This window comes from Glycine soja, chromosome 1 (assembly GCF_004193775.1).
Source record: "Glycine soja cultivar W05 chromosome 1, ASM419377v2, whole genome shotgun sequence".
Taxonomy (NCBI): Eukaryota; Viridiplantae; Streptophyta; class Magnoliopsida; order Fabales; family Fabaceae; genus Glycine; species Glycine soja.
Genome location: NC_041002.1, coordinates 85,727 through 110,282, shown reverse-complemented (window position 1 = coordinate 110,282; position 24,556 = coordinate 85,727). Strand labels below are relative to the sequence as shown.

At 34.7% G+C, this 24,556-nt stretch overlaps 1 protein-coding gene across 46 annotated transcripts; it reads left to right on the top strand.

The window, feature by feature from the left end:
* Positions 1–1,123: 1,123 nt before the first annotated feature.
* LOC114406844 lies at positions 1,124–24,556 on the top strand. Of its 46 annotated transcripts, none has more exons than XR_003665525.1 (16): positions 1,124–1,663; positions 1,733–1,849; positions 2,230–2,291; positions 2,461–2,528; positions 3,365–3,697; positions 4,705–4,849; positions 5,488–5,571; positions 5,764–5,820; positions 6,827–6,971; positions 7,610–7,693; positions 7,886–7,942; positions 8,949–9,093; positions 9,732–9,815; positions 10,008–10,082; positions 23,886–24,018; positions 24,511–24,556. XR_003665525.1 is itself a non-coding variant. In XM_028369683.1 (12 exons), exons 5-11 carry the CDS (start codon positions 4,843–4,845, stop codon positions 14,792–14,794), a joined length of 429 nt encoding a protein of 142 aa, XP_028225484.1. In that variant the 5' UTR covers positions 1,124–1,663; positions 1,733–1,856; positions 2,230–2,528; positions 3,365–3,697; positions 4,705–4,842; the 3' UTR covers positions 14,795–14,922; positions 15,447–15,488. The 46 variants fall into 46 exon arrangements, 3 of the variants coding, with proteins under 3 accessions (XP_028225484.1, XP_028225476.1, XP_028225491.1); XR_003665519.1 differs by having other exon boundaries at positions 1,733–1,856; XR_003665522.1 differs by having other exon boundaries at positions 1,733–1,856; positions 2,230–2,528; positions 3,365–3,448; positions 3,641–3,697.

Below are 24,556 nucleotides of genomic sequence, written 5' to 3'. Positions count from 1 at the left end.
TATCATTAAATTTACGGTTTAGTTAGATAAATTATTATACATGATATATTAATGTTGTTAAATTATTATTTTAGGTTTTAGAATAATAGTGTTTAGTTATTATTAATTTACGAGTTAGTTACATAAATTATTATACATGTTAAATTAATTTTGTTAAATTATTATTTTGTGTTAGAATATTAGTGTTTAGTTGCAGCATGAACTGTTACGGTTCACTCCGGTGAAGCTGATACAAGAAAGGTTCATTCTCACCTTGGTGCATCTGTTACATCCAAGCAATCAATTGGTTCTTTGATTTTGACGTGTTTCTTAGAGTCATATTATCATAATTTTTTTAAAAGTTTTTTTTTACGTTACATGTCATCCAATGATTCTTTACTAATTAATAATTTTTATAGATGGCTACTGAAGAATCAATAATATTTAAAGTAAACTATATTAAAAATATATATAACATGTTTTAAATAATAAAACATTAAAATAAAATAATAATATATCAAATAAAATCATAAAAAATATACTAATAAAATCAACTTAATATTATTTAATATATATTTAAATATATTTTTTTAACTTTTTTATTTAAAATAAAAATAAATCCATAAAAAATATTAAATTTAAAAGAAAAAACAAATTTACAAAAAGAAAAAAAAAATTAACATAACAAAAACATGTCTACAAATAGTAAAAAAGCATTTAAAAAATGAAAATTTATAACAAAATATGACTTCCGTTTTAAAAATATCCGACTTTAAAGTAAAAAAAAAATAACATTTGTAAGTCATAAATATCTTTACGATTTCAGTTAGAAGTCCTCTAACACCTGATACGATTTACCTTTAAGTATTCTTTTAAAATATATTTCCGATTCGAATATTAATTTTTTTTACCCCTTAGTAAAAAAGCCCTTAAATAGACTCTTTTTCTTCTATTTTTGCTTAATGTCAATAATATAAGATGTTCAATTTTATAATTATGTTGGTAGTTTTCTTTTATATATAGATAGTGAATAAAAGGTAAATGTAATAATGATTATTTCTCTCCTATTGTTACCAATATCAATAATATAATGTAGAATCTTATAATTATGTTGGTGTTTTTATTTTATATATAGAGAGTGAGGGTTTCGTTTCATAACCGTTAGCCATGAATTTGGCGGTGTCCGCGTTGGGAGGGTGGAGGGTGTGCAATGGAGCAATGTTTTTGCTTGAGGGAGGCGGTAATGGTTTGGGAATGGGAAGTGGGAGAGTGTGCAGTCGGAGTCGGAGTGAGGTTAGTGGAGTCAGAGTCGGAGTGAGGCTGGATGGACCTGTGCCCCTAAAAGACGACGTTTTGGAAAAGGAAGTGGTTTTCGAGCAGTGCGTGACGCGGACTCTGTCTCCGGCGTTGACATTGGAGGAGGGACTTGAGAAACTGAAGGAGGCTCTCCAAATCTTGAATTCTCCTTCCCCTTCTTCCCCTACTGGATTCCTTAGGTTTCAGGTGGCGCTCCCTCCCAGTCCTAAGACCTTCACTTTGTTTTGCTCCCAACCCCACTCCTCCTCGGTCTTTCCTCTCATTTATGTTTCCAAGAACGATGCCGACTCTAAATCACTCTATGTCAATTTGGATGATAATGTGAGTCACCAGAAAGAAAGGTTCTTTTTGGTTTTTCATCCCTCAGGTAAAGGTTCAACAATCTTATTGCCATTACTTTAATAACTTTAAATACTAATTCTTTAGCCGCTCCCAGATTGAGTTAGATGAGCTGGAAAGTGTTTCCATTCTGTCAATGACCCTTGCATGGGATGAATTTTCCTTCTCTACTTTTCAAGAAGCCCATTATTCGCTTCAAGTTTCTCTAGACCAGGTGCCTGGTATGCCTTTTTGATATCTTTTCGGTTTTTGTTGTTTTATTTACCATCATTCCCTGCTTCTATCATTTTTCATGTAATTTGGAATATTTAAAGTTAAATGGTCAAATTCTTTTTTGTATCAGTTTTTACACCTTTGTGAATGAAAAAAGGGAATCTTTCATTATGGTTTGTTTGGGCCTTTCTCTTTGTTTCCTATAATCTAGAGGATCCTTTTCTTCTTGGGTTCTGAAAAAATAAAAACATCAACTCCCTCCTCTTTGATTTTTCTATGTGTTTCATTTTCCTCTCTCTTTGCTGCCTCTGTGGTTGGAGATACAACATGCTTGCAGTGTTTAGTTCGTAGCTTCTGAATTCTGATATTGATCACTTGCAGTGTTCATGCTGCCTCTGTAATGGAGCAGGTTAAAGAGTTCCATTAGAAGAGATGGTTTTGAGGTAGCAAGTGCTGACAAGATGGCTAAGTCATGCATGGTTTATTTTGAAATGCATTTATCCCTAAGGAAAAAAAAACTTACAAAAGCTTTTAATGGTAGTTATAGTATCTACAAGGAAACTTTTTGTAACCTGGTCTATTGCCTTTTTGTTTGAGTAACTGGACATGCAGGTACGATAATTGGAAATGAAGATATCAATAGTATTAGGTGGCCCGGTTCTGCATGGAGACGTCTCAAGGTAATCAGATTCTTTTCAAGTCTTTAGATTTAGTCACTTACACATGAAGACTTGTCAATTAGAAGCTCAAACCTAGGATTGGTTTGTTCTATATTTGTTTATGATTCTGTTTTGCGTTGTACTAGTTCTGAGAATTTCTTAGTAGTTTGGTTTTAACTTTACCGAGGCAGCTACTTTGTTGTTGAATTTGTTGTTTGTTTCGGGTTAGGGGTTTTAAGGTTTTCATGTTTTGTTTTTTTTTTTTGATCAGCAAAGATAGGTAATTATATATATGAACTGAGTACCAGAGGTACTGAAATACAAATGGTTGTATGCCCTTGCAATTGGTTCCGATATAGACTAAGTGGAGTCTAGAAAAGAACCATGCAGGCTGCACCCAAACATAAAATCATGGAAGCAATTTGGAAGCATAGAAATGCCTTGGTGTTTAATAACCAGGATTTATGCTCTGAAAAAGTCATGGATGAAGCTTTATTTCTAACTTGGTCCTGGATCAATTGCATGGAGAAAGATTTCCATATACATTTTAATCAATGGTCGTCTTGCTTAAAGGAGGAAATGTCTTAGGGGTTTCTGTTGTTTGGGTAACCACCTATTGTGGTTAATTTTTTGTAGTTGGGGATGGCAGTTTCTGCCTTGTATAATATGTTTTTTCAGTACAACTAGTACTGACCCCTATTAATATTATCAGATTTTTGCTGTGCAAAAAAAAAAATAAAAATATGTAGACTTACATCCATTTCAATATTCATTTTGCAAAGCCTTTTAAAATCTTCATCCCCTCCACCTAATATTCATTCAAACTTCATCAGTCATCATCATCAAATTTAATGCAGGATACATTATACTTGGAGAACATAGAGGAAAGGGAAACTGGGGGCACGCCTCCAATAATCCAGACAGTGAGAGCATGGGACCTGGTATTAGGCATCATAAAATTATACCACTGCTTTGTGCACCAAACCCATTTACGTATTTTTACATTAAAAAAGGACTTCTATCATTTTATAATATATCCATTGTACTGATTGTTCACTTTTCTTTGATGAGATTGCAAACTTTTGCTTCCCTATTTCATTCTTTTAGTCAATATTTTGCATCTCTTGATATAGTTGTCCAGTTGAAGTCCACACCAAAGGAAAAGCAGAAGATGCAAGAGAGGGATGATGGTATGAATAATGGATTTGGTTAATGTTCTATATTATTTGTCTACCTGATCACAGTCAGTTCCTTGCCAATTATAAACTCTTTCTCCTGCATACTTTTATCCCTGTTTACATATTTTTATTTATATTTTCAATTTTGAATTGTTCATAGTATTCCTTTTTTACTTATTGGGGAAAAAAAGAGAAATGATGTGTGTAGTGTATTTATATTGGAAATCATTTGAACACACGGCAACAGCAACTGGATAAACTTTATTTGTTTTCGAAGACTTTTGCTATAGGACGAGTGTCAATAATGTTATTCATGAAGAAGGTTGACTTCTTTGATTATATACTTCAAAAACTCATTCATTTGGGCATCTTTCATATTATGTAAATTGCTAGATATTTTCATTTATCTATCTATGTTAGATACTTTTGCTAGATACTTATGTGGCAAGGTCAAGGCATTTATCTATGGACTTTTGAGGTGTGTTTATAGGCGCTTTCTTGCAATTGGGATTTTGGTTTTTCTTTAAAGTTTTGATTTTGGAAAGTTGGTTTTACTTGTGTTTATTACTGATAATAGAACCAGTGCTTTTGGGGAATTTTGTTTGCATACTGATTTCCTTTCTGCAATTCATTTGGATGCAGTTTATATGGGGTTTCATGGATATTCAACTTTTCACTGCATATGGAATAAACTTTTCTCTTTATGATGGATCATAAGAATAGTATAATCACATTCAACCTTGCATCTTATGCTCCCTTAGATCTTAATATCTCACACACAAAGGGATAGTGAGAGACAAGGGGTAGAGACGAAAGAATTTTTTTTTTTATCTCTGACTGAGCCAAATAACCAAGCTTAATATGCGTTTTCCTTTCCAATTGAAAAGTGATTATTATAACAGAATCGTGAAGGGTCAGTTTTCTGATTTTCCATGATTTCCTATAATTATCGTCTATTTTTTTTTTTCCTGAAGGTATTTGCTATGTAATTTAATGTTTCACCTTTTTGTTTCTTACAGGAGTGATAACAGCTAGAAGTGATACAGATTGATAAATTAAGGTATCAAGATGTCTTATCGAAGGGGTTCCGTTCAGCCGCCGATAAGGTGGATACTGCGGACTCAGACTGCTGGGAATTTAGGAGCCAATTAAAGAGTATGAAAGGTACATTTTGGACAGATTTAGATTTAGGGGAATAGGATTGAAAGGGTAAATTAAAAGATTTTTATTTTTATTTTTCATGCATAAGAAAATAATAAGAAAGATTGTGGTAAAGGTACTAGGAAATAGGATAAAAAAAAGTCCTCCCAAGGGTCATTGCCAAGAGATGAAGTGTGTTTTGGGGAGGGAAAAAACCTACTTCAAAGTGTTGTGGCCAGTTAGGTGGTTGATGAAGTTAGGAGGAAGAGAAGGAGATGCTTGATTATTAAAGTGGATTATGAGAAAATTTATGATTTGGTCTCATCGAATCGAAGTTTTTATTGATGGAAAATAATTGAATAATAACACATATATAAATTATAGCATGTAGATATAAAGCGATATTATAAGATGAGTTTGACTTGATGGGATTTTATGCTTTCAGTCGATTAGAAATATCATACGAGTGAGCGTTAACTTTAACGTTAAAATCAACAGCCCCATCATCACAAACAGATTTGAAAAACAGAGAAGCCCAGAAATAAAATATGTAGACTTACATCCATTTCAATATTCATTTTGCAAAGCATTTTAAAATCTTCTTCCCCTCCACCTAATATTCATTCAAACTTCATCAGTCATCATCATCAAATTTGGTGCAGGATACATTATACTTGGAGAACATAGAGGAAAGGGAAACTGGGGGCACGCCTCCAATAATCCAGACAGTGAGAGCATGGGACCTGGTATTAGGCATCATAAAATTATACCACTGCTTTGTGCACCAAACCCATTTACGTATTTTTACATTAAAAAAGGACTTCTATCATTTTATAATATATCCATTGTACTGATTGTTCACTTTTCTTTGATGAGATTGCAAACTTTTGCTTCCCAATTTCATTCTTTTAGTCAATATTTTGCATCTCTTGATATAGTTGTCCAGTTGAAGTCCACACCAAAGGAAAAGCAGAAGATGCAAGAGAGGGATGATGGTATGAATAATGGATTTGGTTAATGTTCTATATTATTTGTCTACCTGATCACAGTCAGTTCCTTGCCAATTATAAACTCTTTCTCCTGCATACTTTTATCCCTGTTTGCATATTTTTATTTATATTTTCAATTTTGAATAGTTCATAGTATTCCTTTTTTTCTTATTGGGGAAAAAAAGAGAAATGATGTGTGTAGTGTATTTATATTGGAAATCATTTGAACACACGGCTACAGCAACTGGTTAAACTTTATTTGTTTTCGAAGACTTTTGCTATAGGACGAGTGTCAATGATGTTATTCATGAAGAAGGTTGACTTCTTTGATTATATACTTCAAAAACTCATTCATTTGGGCATCTTTCATATTATGTAAATTGCTAGATATTTTCATTTATCTATCTTTGTTAGATACTTTTGCTAGATACTTATTGGGCAAGGTCAAGGCATTTATCTATGGACTTTTGAGGTGTGTTTATAGGCGCTTTCTTGCAATTGGGATTTTGGTTTTTCTTTCAAGTTTTGATTTTAGAAAGTTGGTTTTACTTGTGTTTATTACTGATAATAGAACCAGTGCTTTTGGGGAATTTTGTTTGCATACTGATTTCCTTTCTGCAATTCATTTGGATGCAGTTTATATGGGGTTTCATGGGATATTCAACTTTTCACTGCATATGGAATAAACTTTTCTCTTTATGATGGATCATAAGAATAGTATAATCACATTCAACCTTGCATCTTATGCTCCCTTAGATCTTAATATCTCACACACAAAGGGATAGTGAGAGACAAGGGGTAGAGACGAAAGAATTTTTTTTTTATCTCTGACTGTGCCAAATAACCAAGCTTAATATGTGTTTTCCTTTCCAATTGAAAAGTGATTATTATAACAGAACTGTGAAGGGTCAGTTTTCTGATTTGTCATCATTTCCTATAATTATCGTCTATTTTTTTTTTCCTGAAGGTATTTGCTATGTAATTTAATGTTTCACCTTTTCTTTTCTTACAGGAGTGATAGCAGCTAGAAGTGATACAGATTGATAAATTAAGGTATCAAGATGTCTTATCGAAGGGGTTCCGTTCAGCCGCCGATAAGGTGGATACTGCGGACTCAGACTGCTGGGAATTTAGGAGCCAATTAAAGAGTATGAAAGGTACATTTTGGACAGATTTAGATTTAGGGGAATAGGATTGAAAGGGTAAATTAAAAGATTTTTATTTTTATTTTTCATGCATAAGAAAATAATAAGAAAGATTGTGGTAAAGGTACTTGGAAATAGGATAAAAAAAAGTCCTCCCAAGGGTCATTGCCAAGAGATGAAGTGTGTTTTGGGGAGAGAAAAAACCTACTTCAAAGTGTTGTGGCCAATTAGGTGGTAGATGAAGTTAGGAGGAAGAGAAGGAGATGCTTGATTATTAAAGTGGATTATGAGAAAATTTATGATTTGGTCTCATCGAATCGAAGTTTTTATTGTTGGAAAATAATTGAATAATAACACATATATAAATTATAGCATGTAGATATAAAACGATATTATAAGATGAGTTTGACTTGATGGGATTTTATGCTTTCAGTCGATTAGAAATATCATACGAGTGAGCGTTAACTTTAACGTTAAAATCAACAGCCCCATCATCACAAACAGATTTGAAAAACAGAGAAGCCCAGAAATAAAATATGTAGACTTACATCCATTTCAATATTCATTTTGCAAAGCATTTTAAAATCTTCTTCCCCTCCACCTAATATTCATTCAAACTTCATCAGTCATCATCATCAAATTTGATGCAGGATACATTATACTTGGAGAACATAGAGGAAAGGGAAACTGGGGACACGCCTCCAATAATCCAGACAGTGAGAGCATGGGACCTGGTATTAGGCATCATAAAATTATACCACTGCTTTGTGCACCAAACCCATTTACGTATTTTTACATTAAAAAAGGACTTCTATCATTTTATAATATATCCATTGTACTGATTGTTCACTTTTCTTTGATGAGATTGCAAACTTTTGCTTCCCTATTTCATTGTTTTAGTCAATATTGTGCATCTCTTGATATAGTTGTCCAGTTGAAGTCCACACCAAAGGAAAAGCAGAAGATGCAAGAGAGGGATGATGGTATGAATAATGGATTTGGTTAATGTTCTATATTATTTGTCTACCTGATCACAGTCAGTTCCTTGCCAATTATAAACTCTTTCTCCTGCATACTTTTATCCCTGTTTGCATATTTTTATTTATATTTTCAATTTTGAATTGTTCATAGTATTCCTTTTTTTCTTATTGGGGAAAAAAAGAGAAATGATGTGTGTAGTGTATTTATATTGGAAATCATTTGAACACACGGCTACAGCAACTGGTTAAACTTTATTTGTTTTCGAAGACTTTTGCTATAGGACGAGTGTCAATGATGTTATTCATGAAGAAGGTTGACTTCTTTGATTATATACTTCAAAAACTCATTCATTTGGGCATCTTTCATATTATGTAAATTGCTAGATATTTTCATTTATCTATCTTTGTTAGATACTTTTGCTAGATACTTATTGGGCAAGGTCAAGGCATTTATCTATGGACTTTTGAGGTGTGTTTATAGGCGCTTTCTTGCAATTGGGATTTTGGTTTTTCTTTCAAGTTTTGATTTTAGAAAGTTGGTTTTACTTGTGTTTATTACTGATAATAGAACCAGTGCTTTTGGGGAATTTTGTTTGCATACTGATTTCCTTTCTGCAATTCATTTGGATGCAGTTTATATGGGGTTTCATGGGATATTCAACTTTTCACTGCATATGGAATAAACTTTTCTCTTTATGATGGATCATAAGAATAGTATAATCACATTCAACCTTGCATCTTATGCTCCCTTAGATCTTAATATCTCACACATAAAGGGATAGTGAGAGACAAGGGGTAGAGACGAAAGAATTTTTTTTTTATCTCTGACTGTGCCAAATAACCAAGCTTAATATGTGTTTTCCTTTCCAATTGAAAAGTGATTATTATAACAGAACTGTGAAGGGTCAGTTTTCTGATTTGTCATCATTTCCTATAATTATCGTCTATTTTTTTTTTCCTGAAGGTATTTGCTATGTAATTTAATGTTTCACCTTTTCTTTTCTTACAGGAGTGATAGCAGCTAGAAGTGATACAGATTGATAAATTAAGGTATCAAGATGTCTTATCGAAGGGGTTCCGTTCAGCCGCCGATAAGGTGGATACTGCGGACTCAGACTGCTGGGAATTTAGGAGCCAATTAAAGAGTATGAAAGGTACATTTTGGACAGATTTAGATTTAGGGGAATAGGATTGAAAGGGTAAATTAAAAGATTTTTATTTTTATTTTTCATGCATAAGAAAATAATAAGAAAGATTGTGGTAAAGGTACTTGGAAATAGGATAAAAAAAAGTCCTCCCAAGGGTCATTGCCAAGAGATGAAGTGTGTTTTGGGGAGAGAAAAAACCTACTTCAAAGTGTTGTGGCCAATTAGGTGGTAGATGAAGTTAGGAGGAAGAGAAGGAGATGCTTGATTATTAAAGTGGATTATGAGAAAATTTATGATTTGGTCTCATCGAATCGAAGTTTTTATTGTTGGAAAATAATTGAATAATAACACATATATAAATTATAGCATGTAGATATAAAACGATATTATAAGATGAGTTTGACTTGATGGGATTTTATGCTTTCAGTCGATTAGAAATATCATACGAGTGAGCGTTAACTTTAACGTTAAAATCAACAGCCCCATCATCACAAACAGATTTGAAAAACAGAGAAGCCCAGAAATAAAATATGTAGACTTACATCCATTTCAATATTCATTTTGCAAAGCATTTTAAAATCTTCTTCCCCTCCACCTAATATTCATTCAAACTTCATCAGTCATCATCATCAAATTTGATGCAGGATACATTATACTTGGAGAACATAGAGGAAAGGGAAACTGGGGACACGCCTCCAATAATCCAGACAGTGAGAGCATGGGACCTGGTATTAGGCATCATAAAATTATACCACTGCTTTGTGCACCAAACCCATTTACGTATTTTTACATTAAAAAAGGACTTCTATCATTTTATAATATATCCATTGTACTGATTGTTCACTTTTCTTTGATGAGATTGCAAACTTTTGCTTCCCTATTTCATTGTTTTAGTCAATATTGTGCATCTCTTGATATAGTTGTCCAGTTGAAGTCCACACCAAAGGAAAAGCAGAAGATGCAAGAGAGGGATGATGGTATGAATAATGGATTTGGTTAATGTTCTATATTATTTGTCTACCTGATCACAGTCAGTTCCTTGCCAATTATAAACTCTTTCTCCTGCATACTTTTATCCCTGTTTGCATATTTTTATTTATATTTTCAATTTTGAATTGTTCATAGTATTCCTTTTTTTCTTATTGGGGAAAAAAAGAGAAATGATGTGTGTAGTGTATTTATATTGGAAATCATTTGAACACACGGCTACAGCAACTGGTTAAACTTTATTTGTTTTCGAAGACTTTTGCTATAGGACGAGTGTCAATGATGTTATTCATGAAGAAGGTTGACTTCTTTGATTATATACTTCAAAAACTCATTCATTTGGGCATCTTTCATATTATGTAAATTGCTAGATATTTTCATTTATCTATCTTTGTTAGATACTTTTGCTAGATACTTATGTGGCAAGGTCAAGGCATTTATCTATGGACTTTTGAGGTGTGTTTATAGGCGCTTTCTTGCAATTGGGATTTTGGTTTTTCTTTCAAGTTTTGATTTTAGAAAGTTGGTTTTACTTGTGTTTATTACTGATAATAGAACCAGTGCTTTTGGGGAATTTTGTTTGCATACTGATTTCCTTTCTGCAATTCATTTGGATGCAGTTTATATGGGGTTTCATGGGATATTCAACTTTTCACTGCATATGGAATAAACTTTTCTCTTTATGATGGATCATAAGAATAGTATAATCACATTCAACCTTGCATCTTATGCTCCCTTAGATATTAATATCTCACACACAAAGGGATAGTGAGAGACAAGGGGTAGAGACGAAAGAATTTTTTTTTTTATCTCTGACTGTGCCAAATAACCAAGCTTAATATGTGTTTTCCTTTCCAATTGAAAAGTGATTATTATAACAGAATTGTGAAGGGTCAGTTTTCTGATTTGCCATCATTTCCTATAATTATCGTCTATTTTATTTTTCCTGAAGGTATTTGCTATGTAATTTAATGTTTCACCTTTTTGTTTCTTACAGGAGTGATAACAGCTAGAAGTGATACAGATTGATAAATTAAGGTATCAAGATGTCTTATTGAAGGGGTTCTGTTCAGCCGCCGATAAGGTGGATACTGCGGACTCAGACTTCTGGGAATTTAGGAGCCAATTAAAGAGTATGAAAGGTACATTTTGGACAGATTTAGATTTAGGGGAATAGGATTGAAAGGGTAAATTAAAAGATTTTTATTTTTATTTTTCATGCATAAGAAAATAATAAGAAAGATTGTGGTAAAGGTACTAGGAAATAGGATAAAAAAAAGTCCTCCCAAGGGTCATTGCCAAGAGATGAAGTGTGTTTTGGGGAGAGAAAAAACCTACTTCAAAGTGTTGTGGCCAATTAGGTGGTTGATGAAGTTAGGAGGAAGAGAAGGAGATGCTTGATTATTAAAGTGGATTATGAGAAAATTTATGATTTGGTCTCATCGAATCGAAGTTTTTATTGATTGAAAATAATTGAATAATAACACATATATAAATTATAGCATGTAGATATAAAACGATATTATAAGATGAGTTTGACTTGATGGGATTTTATGCTTTCAGTCGATTAGAAATATCATACGAGTGAGCGTTAACTTTAACGTTAAAATCAACAGCCCCATCATCACAAACAGATTTGAAAAACAGAGAAGCCCAGAAATAAAATATGTAGACTTACATCCATTTCAATATTCATTTTGCAAAGAATTTTAAAATCTTCTTCCCCTCCACCTAATATTCATTCAAACTTTATCAGTCATCATCATCAAATTTGATGCAGGATACATTATACTTGGAGAACATAGAGGAAAGGGAAACTGGGGGCACGCCTTCAATAATCCAGACAGTGAGAGCATGGGACCTGGTATTAGGCATCATAAAATTATACCACTGCTTTGTGCACCAAACCCATTTACGTATTTTTACATTAAAAAAGGACTTCTATCATTTTATAATATATCCATTGTACTGATTGTTCACTTTTATTTGATGAGACTGCAAACTTTTGCTTCCCTATTTCATTCTTTTAGTCAATATTTTGCATCTCTTGATATAGCTGTCCAGGTGAAGTCCACACGAAAGGAAAAGCAGAAGAAGCAAGAGAGAGATGATGGTATGAATAATGGATGTGGGTAATGTTCTATATTATTTGTCTACCTGTTCACAGTCAGTTCCTTGCCAATTATAATCTCTTTCTCCTGCATACTTTTATCCCTGTTTACATATTTTTATTTATATTTTCAATTTTGAATTGTTCATAATATTCCTTTTTTACTTATTGGGGAAAAAAAGAGAAATGATGTTGGTAGCGTATTTATATTGGAAATCATTTGAACACACGGCAACAGCAACTGGATAAACATTATTTGTTTTCGAAGACCTTTGCTATAGGACGAGTGTCAATGATGTTATTCATGAAGAAGGTTGACTTCTTTGATTATATACTTCAAAAACTCATTCATTTGGGCATGTTTCATATTATGTAAATTGCTAGATATTTTCATTTTTATGTGGCAAGGTCAAGGCATTTATCTATCTTTGTTGCTTCTTCAGAATAGTTTCTACTGGTATTAGTGGTGCAAGCTACTGCACCGGAACTTTCAATACTGTCGATTGCTCTCCAGATGGAAGGTATGTTCTAGTGTCAAGTCGGGGAAACTTCTACCTAACCTGGGAGTCTGGTCATTATAGGGGACCAATAGTGTATTTTAGCCTTTATTTTATTTTGAATGTGTGATGATTTATTAATTTCATTCCTGTGACTTGGTTTGTTGTCATTCTGTATGCTGTACCTAATACATGCATTATTGGAATTAGGTGGGAGGAAAGATAATGAATTTATGTAATATTCCACGAGTTTGCAGTTTGGTTATGTACTACCAATCAGTTCCACAATGTGGAATCATTTGAATCCTTAGTACCTCTGGTACTTCTAATATATAATATATCTATTTTTGCTGAGCAAAAAAAAAAAAACATGCATTATTGGAGTTCAATTGGTTGCTTTGCTGGCTCTTTTTTTGCACTTAGTTTTTACTTTTATTTCGATCAACTTGATTTGTAGTTTTCTTTCTCTAGAGGAATAAATTATTCAAGTTTGTTAAGATACAAATAATATTTTTGATCTCTTTAGGTTACTAACAAAATGTGCAGGTTGTGGAGGCAAGTCAAGATTTTGTGCCACTTATTTTGAGGCAAGTCAAAATGTGCAGTGGCTTTAAATATTTTAGAAAAGTTGATGACCTTTGGTTCAAATCCTATTTTGTGTTGTTTTTCTCTATTTTTATATTCACGTGTTCACAAACAACAAAAAGTAGCGTAAACAAGAAAAAAAGTAATGTACTGGGCTATGCGAGAAAGCAATAAACAAACATTGGGCAGTGTGTGAGAACAATAGCCAGGTATAGGACTGTGTGAAAGTAGATATAATAGACAGACCAAAGTGTATTGGAAAGTGAGAGAGTTCAACCAGGAAATTGAGTGTATCCGACTAGACCGAGTTTCCCAGTTCTTACTGGTTCAGTGTTGGGTTGATTCCTTGGCACCGAGTTAGATGCATATCCGATTTGATATGTGACCCGAACCGGTGCTATGCCCGGGTTCCGGTTTAACCGGTTGGACTTGCTGGTCCAGTCTGAGTTTTATAACACTGCACACAAGATCCCTTTGGTCTTGAATCACAGACAGTACTCTTGCCCACTTACTTTGTACTAAAATTCATCATTTTATTAAAAGAGCGAAGACAGCACGTATGAACTCTATTCATGTTACATTAGGTGAAGTTTACGAATTGTTTATAGTCTTTTTATTACAGCTCTAACAAAAAAAACTAATTCAAATTCAATTTATAATAAAAAAAAACTTCGTACCCCATTGCCCAGAGGCTCTTCGCTATGCGAAGGTATGGGGGAGGGATATTGTACGCAGCCTTACCCTTGCATATGCAAAGAGGCTGTTTCCGGATTCGAACCCATGACCAACAAGTCACCAAGGCACAACTTTACCGCTGCACCAGGGCTCGTCCTCTCAAATTCAATTTATAATATTTAATTTTTTTTGCAGGATGATTGACTTTGGGATGGGTAGGTCTTTACGCCATTATCTTATTCTGCGATGACTCTGTGAGAGAGGAAGAATAAAAGGGAATGAAAGTTTGGAAAATTTTAGACTAGAAGAAAGCCAACTTAGAGTTGAGCTTTTTAAGAACAAATTCTATCTCAAAATCAACTATAAGATGAACAAGAATTTTAAAATTTAAATAACCAAATGGTCTAGTTCTAAAAATAAGCTCCATTTCAGCTAGATATCTAGCTTTGATGGTTGCCGAACACCTTAGATTTTGGTAAAATTAATTCTTGTACCACGGAAAAAAAAAGAAAATTATTCATTTGCCATGTTATTTATAGTTGTTATGTTTCTCTGTTGCATTTGTCTGAAGTGTTTGTCCTTGTTATGTTTGTCTCTTGTATTATCAGATAGATCATGCCAATGAATTATCAAACTCCCTGAAAGAAAGTGCCAATATTAACACTGTTCGGGCATCGCTTATTGTTGAAGAATGCACAAGACTTGGTTTTGGTGGTGAGATGATCTGATAAATTATTACAAATGCACCAATATTAATGCATGATTCTGATTTATTCTTTCGTTTAGTGTTTGTGTATTGCTCCTGGATCTAGGTGTTTCCCTCTTGCTGTTGCTGCTGCAAGTCACAAATTAATCACATGTATTTCATGCTTCGATGAGCGTTCACTTGCATATCATGCTGTTGGATATGGAAGAGGATCTCACATTCCAGCAGCAGCCATAACATCATCAGGCACTGCGGTTTCCAACCTTCTTCCTGCTGTATGTTTCATTAATATTGCTTGTTTGACAGGGATGTCCTTATTTTCATGAATTTATTTTAGGCTAAAATACATTTTTGGTCCCCCTATAATGCTCGATCTGCAATTTTGGTCTCCTAGATGCTTTTATTTTTCACTCAACGTTTGACCATGGATACTCAATTAACGGTCAACTAACAGAAGAACCAAAATCGCTGATTTTGAAAAATAGGGGGACCAAATTTGCGGATTGAGCATTATAGGGGACCAACAATGTATTTTAGCCTTTATTTTATTTTGAATGTGTGATGATTTATTAATTTCATTCCTGTGACTTGGTTTGTTGTCATTCTGAATGCTGTTGCTAATACATGCATTATTGGAGTTCAATTGGTTGCTTTGCTGGCTCTTTTTTTGCACTAAGTTTTTCTTTTATTTCCATCAACTTGATTTGTAGTTTTCTTTCTCTAGAGGAATAAATTATTCAAGTTTGTTAAGATACAAATAATATTTTTGATCTCTTTAGGTTACTAACAAAATGTGCAGGTTTTGGAGGCATGTCAAGATTTTGTGCCACTTATTTTGAGGCAAGTCAAAATGTGCAGTGGCTTTAAATATTTTAGAAAAGTTGATGACCTTTGGTTCAAATCCTATTTTGTGTTGTTTTTCTCTATTTTTATATTCAGGTGTTCACAAACAACAAAAAGTAGCGTAAACAACAAAAAAAGCAATGTACTGGGCTATGCGAGAAAGCAATAAACAAACATTGGGCAGCGTGTGAGAACAATAGGCAGGTATAGGACTGTGTGAAAGTAGATATAATAGACAGACTAAAGTGTATTGGAAAGTGAGAGAGTACAACCGGGAAATTGAGTGTATCCGACTAGACCGAGTTTCCTAGTTCTTACTGGTTCAGTGTTGGGTTGATTCCATGGCACCGAGTTAGATGCATATCAGATTTGATATGTGATCCGAACCGGTGCTATGCCCGGGTTCCGGTTTAACCGTTTGGACTTGCTGGTCCAGTCTGAGTTTTATAACACTGCACACAAGGTCCCTTTGGTCTTGAATCACAGACAGTACTCTTGCCCACTTACTTTGTACTAAAATTCATCATTTTATTAAAAGAGCGAAGACAGCACGTATGAACTCTATTCGTGCTACATTAGGTGAAGTTTATGAATTGTTTATAGTCTTTTTATTACAGCTCTAACAAAAAAACTAATTCAAATTCATTTTATGATATGTAATTTTTTTTGCAGGATGATTGAGTTTTGGATGTGTAGGTCTTTATGCCTTTATCTTAGTCTACAGTGACTCTGTGAGGAAGAATAAAAGGGAATGAAAGTTTGGAAAAGTGTAGACTAGAAGAAAGCCAACTCTGTGTTGAGGTTTTTAAGTACAAATTCTATCTCAAAATCAGTTATAAGATGAACATGATTTTTAAAATTTAAATAACCAAATGGTCTAGATCTAAAAATAAGCTCCATTTCAGCTAGATATCTAGCTTTGATGGTTGCCGAACACCTTAGATTTTGGGAAATTTAATTCATGTACCATAGAAAAAAGAAGAAAATTATTCATTTGCCAGGTTATTTCTAGTTGTTATGTTTCTCTGTTGTATTTGTCTGAAGTGTTTGTTCTTGTTATGTTTGTCTCGTTTTATCAGTTGGATCAAGCCAATGAATTATGAAACTCCCTGAAAGAAAGTGCCAATATTTACACTGTTCGGGCATCGCTTATTGTTGAAGAATGCACAAGACTTGGTTTGATGGTGAGATGATCTGATAAATTATTACAAATGCACCAATTTTAATGCATTATTCTGACAGAAACTGCATATAATATAAACCAAGCTTTGTTCACAGAAGGTTCTGTTGGAAGCTTTGTATTCAGCACTTGAGTAAAGAAAGTCTATTAAACTATAATTTAGATATTATTTATCTCAATGGAGCCTAAGCATGTTTGAAATGTTGTATGATTTTTTTTCTTTGGTTATTAATTCAATTGACAAACTGAAATTGATATAAAGTTTGTGTTACAACTTACAAGTCCCACTTTAAAATTCTATTCATTGCACTCTGTATTTTAGCTTCTAATCACAATCCATTCCTGATTTGGCTAGACCAAATCATGATGGTCTGTACAGAGCTATAGACATCTACTTGAAGGTAGGATTTTGTTTATCCTTTATGGTTTTTGTGGCTATTCTTGCTTAGTTCATAACTTCTGATTGTTGTGTGTCTCTAGCTTATGGGTTAGAAGTAAATATAAAGCATACTCTCTGACCATAATCAACATCAATTGACTGACACTAAATTTCTTTTTTGTTGCTATCTTTATTGCTCTGAAGAAAATGTTTTGTTTAATTTGATTGGTTCCTATTTTAACTGACTGCACATTTTTGGTAACTTGACAGTCAGTGCCTTTGTGATGTCGCGTCATTTTGATTTATTAATTTACCTATAAATTTAACTTTCTCATATGAATATTTTTACAATGTTCAGAGTTCTTTAGCAGTTTTCTACTGACACACTAATCTGTTACTGCTTAATGGCGTGTATATATATTTTATATATAATGAGGAAATACCTTTCCCCAAAATGTGAGGTTCCGGAGTTCAAATTCACTCTGAGCCATTTACTGATATGATGAGAAAACAGACAATATATATGTGCAAACTAAAAAATATGCTTCTGATCAGCTTCTTCAGCAGGAAAAGAGAGAAGCTGATTGCTCATGATGCACGTGCCGCCTTGCCCAATTGTTTGTGCTATTGCCACCACTCAGAATAGCGTGTTCCAATTCTAGACTAGGATTTTCTTTTAAATTATTATTATTACGGGAGAATTAGAGGAACGCGTTTGTGAAAATTCAAATCATGAATCGCCATTTGGTAGAAAGGTAGCTGTTAAAATTGAACGACGCCGATTTTAGATAGTGAAATAGAATTGTTTGTACCTGATATCCTTGATGCATGCCGACACTTTGGTTTTTTCACTGTTGTTGTAGTATACAATTCCAAATGAATGCCCAATACGTCAAGCATCTGCTCCGTAATTTCTGTAAGTTCACTTTTTTCTTTCTTGCTTTCATTCTCTTCTTTTTTCCCGTTACGATTATAGTAGATTCATTCTAATAGTAAAAACGTATTTTTTTTCTTTATTATTTATTTGCCCACCATGTGTTTGTGCTATTGCCATCACTCAGAATAACCTGCTCCAATTCTAGACTAGGATTTTGGGTTTTTTTTTTTTTTTGCTCAGCAAAAGTAATTATGTATTATAGATTTGAAAGAGTACCAGTGGTACTGTAGTTACACATGAAAGACTAGGATTTTGGGTTTAAGAACAGTTTTCCAAACCAGGCTTTGTTTCTTACCCAGCTTGAATTTTATTTTATTTTATTGTCACTTGGACTTGCTGATTGCTGACACTCGCTTTTGTTTTTTCTGTTTTAAATATTATCCTTTATAATTAAGAGGTAAATTTAATGTTCCTATTCACACTCTCTCCCACATGGTTAGTTGTCCACAACATGATTTTCATGTAAAAGTTCATCCTTTTTGCTTTTCTGCATGTTGGGTTGGTCAGAGATAGTGGGAAAACCGAAGAAATTTTCCTTCTTGATTGGTGTGCCTTGCAGAAACAACGATATCACTGCATTTGTGGCAGAGTTTCATCCATGGCCTTTGGAGGTGTGTTTATAGGCACTTTCTTGCAATTGGGATTTTGGTTTTTCTTTGAAGTTTTGATTTTGGAAAGTTGGTTTTACTTGTGTTTATTACTGATAATAGAACTAGTGCTTTTGGGGAATTTTGTTTGCATACTGATTTCCTTTCTGCAATTCATTTGGATGCAGTTTATATGGGGTTTCATGGATATTCAACTTTTCACTGCATATGGAATAAACTTTTCTCTTTATGATGGATCATAAGAATAGTATAATCACATTCAACCTTGCATCTTATGCTCCCTTAGATCTTAATATCTCACACACAAAGGGATAGTGAGAGACAAGGGGTAGAGACGAAAGAATTTTTTTTTTTATCTCTGACTGTGCCAAATAACCAAGCTTAATATGTGTTTTCCTTTCCAATTGAAAAGTGATTATTATAACAGAATTTTGAAGGGTCAGTTTTCTGATTTGCCATCATTTCCTATAATTATCGTCTATTTTTTTTTTCCTTAAGGTTTTTGCTATTTAATTTAATGTTTCACCTTTTTGTTTCTTAGCGGAGTGATAACAACTAGAAGTGATACAGATTGATAAATTAAGGTATCAAGATGTCTTATCGAAGGGGGTCGGATCAGCCACCGCTAAGGTGTGGATACTGCGGACTCAGACTGCTGGGAATTTAGGAGCCAATTAAAGAGTATGAAAGGTACATTTTGGTCAGATTTAGATTTAGGGGAATAGGATTGAAAGGGTAAATTAAAAGATGTTTATTTTTATTTTTCATACATAAGCAAATAATAAGAAAGATTGTGGTCAAGGTACTAGGAAATAGGATAAAAAAAATTCCTCCCAAGGGTCATTGCCAAGAGATGAAGTGTGTTTTGGGGAGAGAAAAAACCTACTTCAAAGTGTTGTGGCCAATTAGGTGGTAGATGAAGTTAGGAGGAAGAGAAGGAGATGCTTGATTATTAAAGTGGATTATGAGAAAATTTATGATTTGGTCTCATCGAAGTTTTTACTGATGGAAAATAATTGAATAATAACACATATATAAATTATAGCATGTAGATATAAAACGAAATTATAAGATGAGTTTGACTTGATGGGTTTTTATACTTTCAGTAGATTAGAAATATCATACGAGTGAGCTTTAACTTTAACGTTAAAATCAACAGCCCCATCATCACAAACAGATTTGAAAAACAGAGAAGCGCAGAAATAAAATATGTAGAATTACATCCATTTCAATATTCATTTTGCAAAGCATTTTAAAATCTTCTTCCTCTCCACCTAATATTCATTCAAACTTCATCAGTCATCATCATCAAATTTAATGCAGGATACATTATACTTGGAGAACATAGAGGAAAGGGAAACTGGGGGCACGCCTCCAATAATCCAGACAGTGAGAGCATGGGACCTGGTATTAGGCATGATAAAATTATACCACTGCTTTGTGCACCAACCCATTTATGTATTTTTACATTAAAAAAGGACTTCTATCATTTTACAATATATCCATTGTACTGAATTTTCACTGTTATTTGATGTGACTGCAAACTTTTGCTTCCCTATTTCATTCTTTTAGTCAATATTTTACATCTCTTGATATAGTTGTCCAGGTGAAGTCCACACCAAAGGAAAAGCAGAAGAAGCAAGAGAGAGATGATGGTATGAATAATGGATTTGGTTAGTGTTCTATATTATTTGTCTACCTGATCACAGTCAGTTCCTTGCTAATTATAAACTCTTTCTGCTGCATACTTTTATCCCTGTTTACATATTTTTATTTATATTTTCAATTTTTAATTGTTCATAATATTCCTTTTTTACTTACAACAACAACAACAACAACAACGCCTTATCCCACTAGGTGGGGTCGGCTACATGGATCAACTTCCGCCATAATGTTCTATCAAGTACCATACTTCTATCCAAATCATTAAGTGCGAGATCCTTTTTGATAACCTCTCTTATAGTCTTTTTGGGTCTTCCTCTGCCTCGAATTGTTTGTCTTCTCTCCATCTGGTCTACTCTCCTCACTACAGAGTCTACCGGTCTTCTCTCTACATGCCCAAACCACCTAAGTCTATTTTCCACCATCTTCTCTACAATAGGCGCTACTCCAACCCTCTCTCTAATAGCTTCGTTTCTAATTTTATCCTGTCGAGTCTTACCACACATCCACCGCAACATCCTCATCTCCGCTACACCTACTTTATTCTCATGTTGGCTCTTGACCGCCCAACATTCTGTTCCGTACAAAATCGCCGGTCTTACCGCAGTCCGATAAAACTTTCCCTTTAGCTTGATCGGTACCTTTGCATCACATAACACCCCCGATGCTTTTCTCCATTTCATCCATCCTGCTTGAATGCGATGATTCACATCCCCTTCAATTTCCCCATCATCCTGTATTACAGACCCAAGATATTTAAACCGTGTGACTTGAGGGATAATATGGTCTCCTATTTTCACCTCTGAGTTAGAAACCCTCCTTCTTTTGTTGAACTTACATTCCATATACTCCGATTTGCTTCTGCTTAGGCGAAAGCCATGTGTTTCTAGAGCTCGTCTCCAAGTTTCTAACCTCTCATTCAACTCCTCCCTCGACTCTCCAAGGAGGACTATGTCATCTGCAAAAAGCATGCATCTCGGCGCTATCTCTTGGATTTGTTCCGTGAGGACATCCAGAATTAAGGTAAAAAGGTAGGGGCTAAGGGTTGACCCTTGATGCAAACCAATTGTGATGGGAAAATCGTCTGACTCTCCACCCTGTGTCCTAACACTAGTCGATACCCTATCATACATATCTTGGATAGCTCGAATATATGCAACCCTAACCCCTTTCTTCTCTAGAGCTTTCCACAAAATCTCTCTAGGCACTCTATCATACGCTTTCTCCAAGTCAATAAAAATCAAGTGCAAGTCTTGTTGGGCCATGCGATATTGCTCCATCACCCGCCGTAATAAATAAATCGCTTCCATGGTCGACCTTCCCAGCATGAAACCAAATTGATTCTCAGTAACTTGAGTCTCCTTTCTTAATCTCCGTTCGATCACTCTTTCCCATAATTTCATGGTATGACTCATGAGCTTGATTCCCCTATAATTTGCACAATTTTGTATATCCCGCTTGTTCTTATAGATTGGCACTAACGTGCTTCTCCTCCATTCCTCCGGCATGCGTTTTGACCTCATAATTTCGTTAAAGAGTTCGGTGAGCCACTCAAGACCTCTATCTCCAAGAGTTTTCCACACTTCAATAGGTATGTTGTCTGGCCCCACCGCCTTACCGTTACTCATTCTTTTCAACGCTTCCTTTACTTCCTGTTTCTGAATCCGACGATAGTACTTATAGTTCCGGTCCTCTTCTCTTGTGTCTAGACTGCTAGAGTCATATCCATATCCATCATTAAATAAGTTGTGGAAATACGCCTTCCACCTTTCCTTGATATCTTTTTCATGCACTAAGACTTTGCCTTCTTCATCCTTAACATACTTTACTTGATCCAAATCTCTAGTCTTCCTCTCTCTATCCTTAGCAAGCCTATATATAGATCTTTCTCCGTCCCTGGTTCCTAGAGCTTGGTATAGTCCGTCAAAAGCTTGGGCTCTTGCCTCACTCACCGCCTTTTTGGTTTCATTTCTAGCTATCTTATACTTATCCCAAGTTTCAGAATTTCTACACCTAGACCACTCCTTGAAACACTCATTTTTTACTCTAACTTTGCTCTGAACATTTTCATTCCACCACCACGATTCTTTACCCCTAGGTCCAAAACCTCTAGATTCACCCAACGTCTCTTTAGCCACTTTAATAATCTCTTGGGACATCTTGTTCCACATATCATTTGCACTTCCTTGTGATTGTCCACACCATCCCTCCCATATCTTTTGTTGGAAGATTCCTTGTTTCTCACCCTTCAAGTGCCACCATTTGATCCTTGGTGCTACCATAGGACTTTTTCTCTTTGCCCTATCTCTAATTCTTACATCCATAACCAAAACTCTATGTTGGGTAGTCAAGCTCTCTCCCGGGATAACTTTACAGTTCAAGCAATACTTCCTATCAGACTTCCTGATAAGGAAGAAATCTATCTGAGAACATGTCCCTCCACTTTTGTAAGTGATAAGATGTTCCTCTCTTTTCTTAAACCATGTATTGGCTATAGAAAGATCCAAAGCCTCCGAAAACTCCAAGATGGATTTACCCTCCCCATTCATCTCCCCTAGGCCAAAACCCCCATGCACCCCCTCAAAACCTCTAGCCACGCTACCTACATGTCCATTGAGATCCCCTCCTAGGAAAACTTTCTCTACTTGGGGTATATCCTGAAGTACCCCTTCTAGATCCTCCCAAAATTTTACCTTAAAGTGTTCTGCTAACCCAACCTGATGTGCGTACCCACTAATAACATTAAAGGTGTCCTGTCCCACTACCAATTTTAAGGCTATGATACGATCTCCTACTCTTCTTACATCCACGACATCCTTCTTCCACTCCTTGTCCACAATAATCCCTACCCCATTTCTTGATCTGATTTTTCCCGTATACCACAGCTTAAATCCCGAGTTGTCTAATTCTTTCGCTTTTTCACCTGTCCACTTAGTTTCTTGTAGGCACATAAAATTGATCTTCCTCCTCACCATAACATCCACTATTTCCATAGATTTTCCAGTAAGTGTGCCTATATTCCATGTACCAAAGCGAATCCTCCTGTCATGAACTAGCTTCTTTACCCACACCCGTTCACGAAAATGTGGGAACCCTTGCTTACTTTTCACTACATCCGGGCGGCGATGCAGCGGCCCTTGCTCTTTTGACACTGTACTCGAGCCATACAGCGCGTTGCTTCCGGGCAACGACCTAGCATTCACATTATTACGTAATTGATCCATGTCATAGAGATTCGACAAAGTTTAACGTTGGCTGTCGAAAGCCTAACACAACCCTCTCCTTTTATCCGGGCTTGGGACCGGCTAAGAATAGCAAAGCTAACCTAGGCAGGATTATTCCTTTTTTACTTATTGGCGAAAAAAAAGAGAAATGATGTGTGTAGTGTATTTATATTGGAAATCATTTGAACACACGGCAACAACAACTGGATAAACTTTATTTGTTGTCGAAGACTTTTGCTATAGGACGAGTGTCAATGATGTTATTCATGAAGAAGGTTGACTTCTTTGATTATATACTTCTAAAAGTCATTCATTTGGGCATCTTTCATATTATGTAAATTGCTAGATATTTTCATTTTTATGTGGCAAGGTCAAGGCATTTATCTATCTTTGTTGCTTCTTCAGAACAGTTTCTATTGGTATTAGTGGTGCAAGCTACTTCACTGGAACTTTCACTACTGTCGATCGCTCTACAGATGGAAGGTATGTTGTAGTCTCAAGTCGGGGAAACTTCTACTTAACCTGGGAGTCTGGTCAGGTGAGGGTTTTAGTTTGTGATGGCTTTTGCTTTTGCTTCTATTTGCCTGGTCTCCTAGATACTTTTATTTTTCACTCAACGTTTGACCATGGATAATAAATTAACGATCAACTAACAGAAGAACGAAAATTGCTGATTTTGAAAAATAGGGGGATTGAATGTCTTGATTTGGAAATAGGGGGACCTAAATTGCGGATTGAGCATTATAGGGGACCGATAGTGTATTTTAGCCTTTATTTTATTTTGAATGTGTGATGATTTATTAATTTCATTCCTGTGACTTGGTTTGTTGTCATTCTGTATGCTGTTGCTAATACATGCATTATTGGAGTTCAATTGGTTGCTTTGCTGGCTCTTTTTTTGCACTTAGTTTTTCTTTTATTTCCATCAACTTGATTTGTAGTTTTCTTTCTCTAGAGGAATAAATTATTCATGTTTGTTAAGATACAAATAATATTTTTGATCTCTTTAGGTTACTAACAAAATGTGCAGGTTGTGGAGGCAAGTCAAGATTTTGTGCCACTTATTTTGAGGCAAG

Excerpts from the sequence above, each read along its gene's own strand:
- LOC114406844 (XM_028369675.1), top strand. Across the intron at positions 5,572-12,130 it reads CAGTGAGAGCATGGGACCTG|CTGTCCAGGTGAAGTCCACA; the intron begins GTATTAGGCATC and ends CTCTTGATATAG. Across the intron at positions 12,706-13,207 it reads GATTGCTCTCCAGATGGAAG|GTTACTAACAAAATGTGCAG; the intron begins GTATGTTCTAGT and ends TGATCTCTTTAG.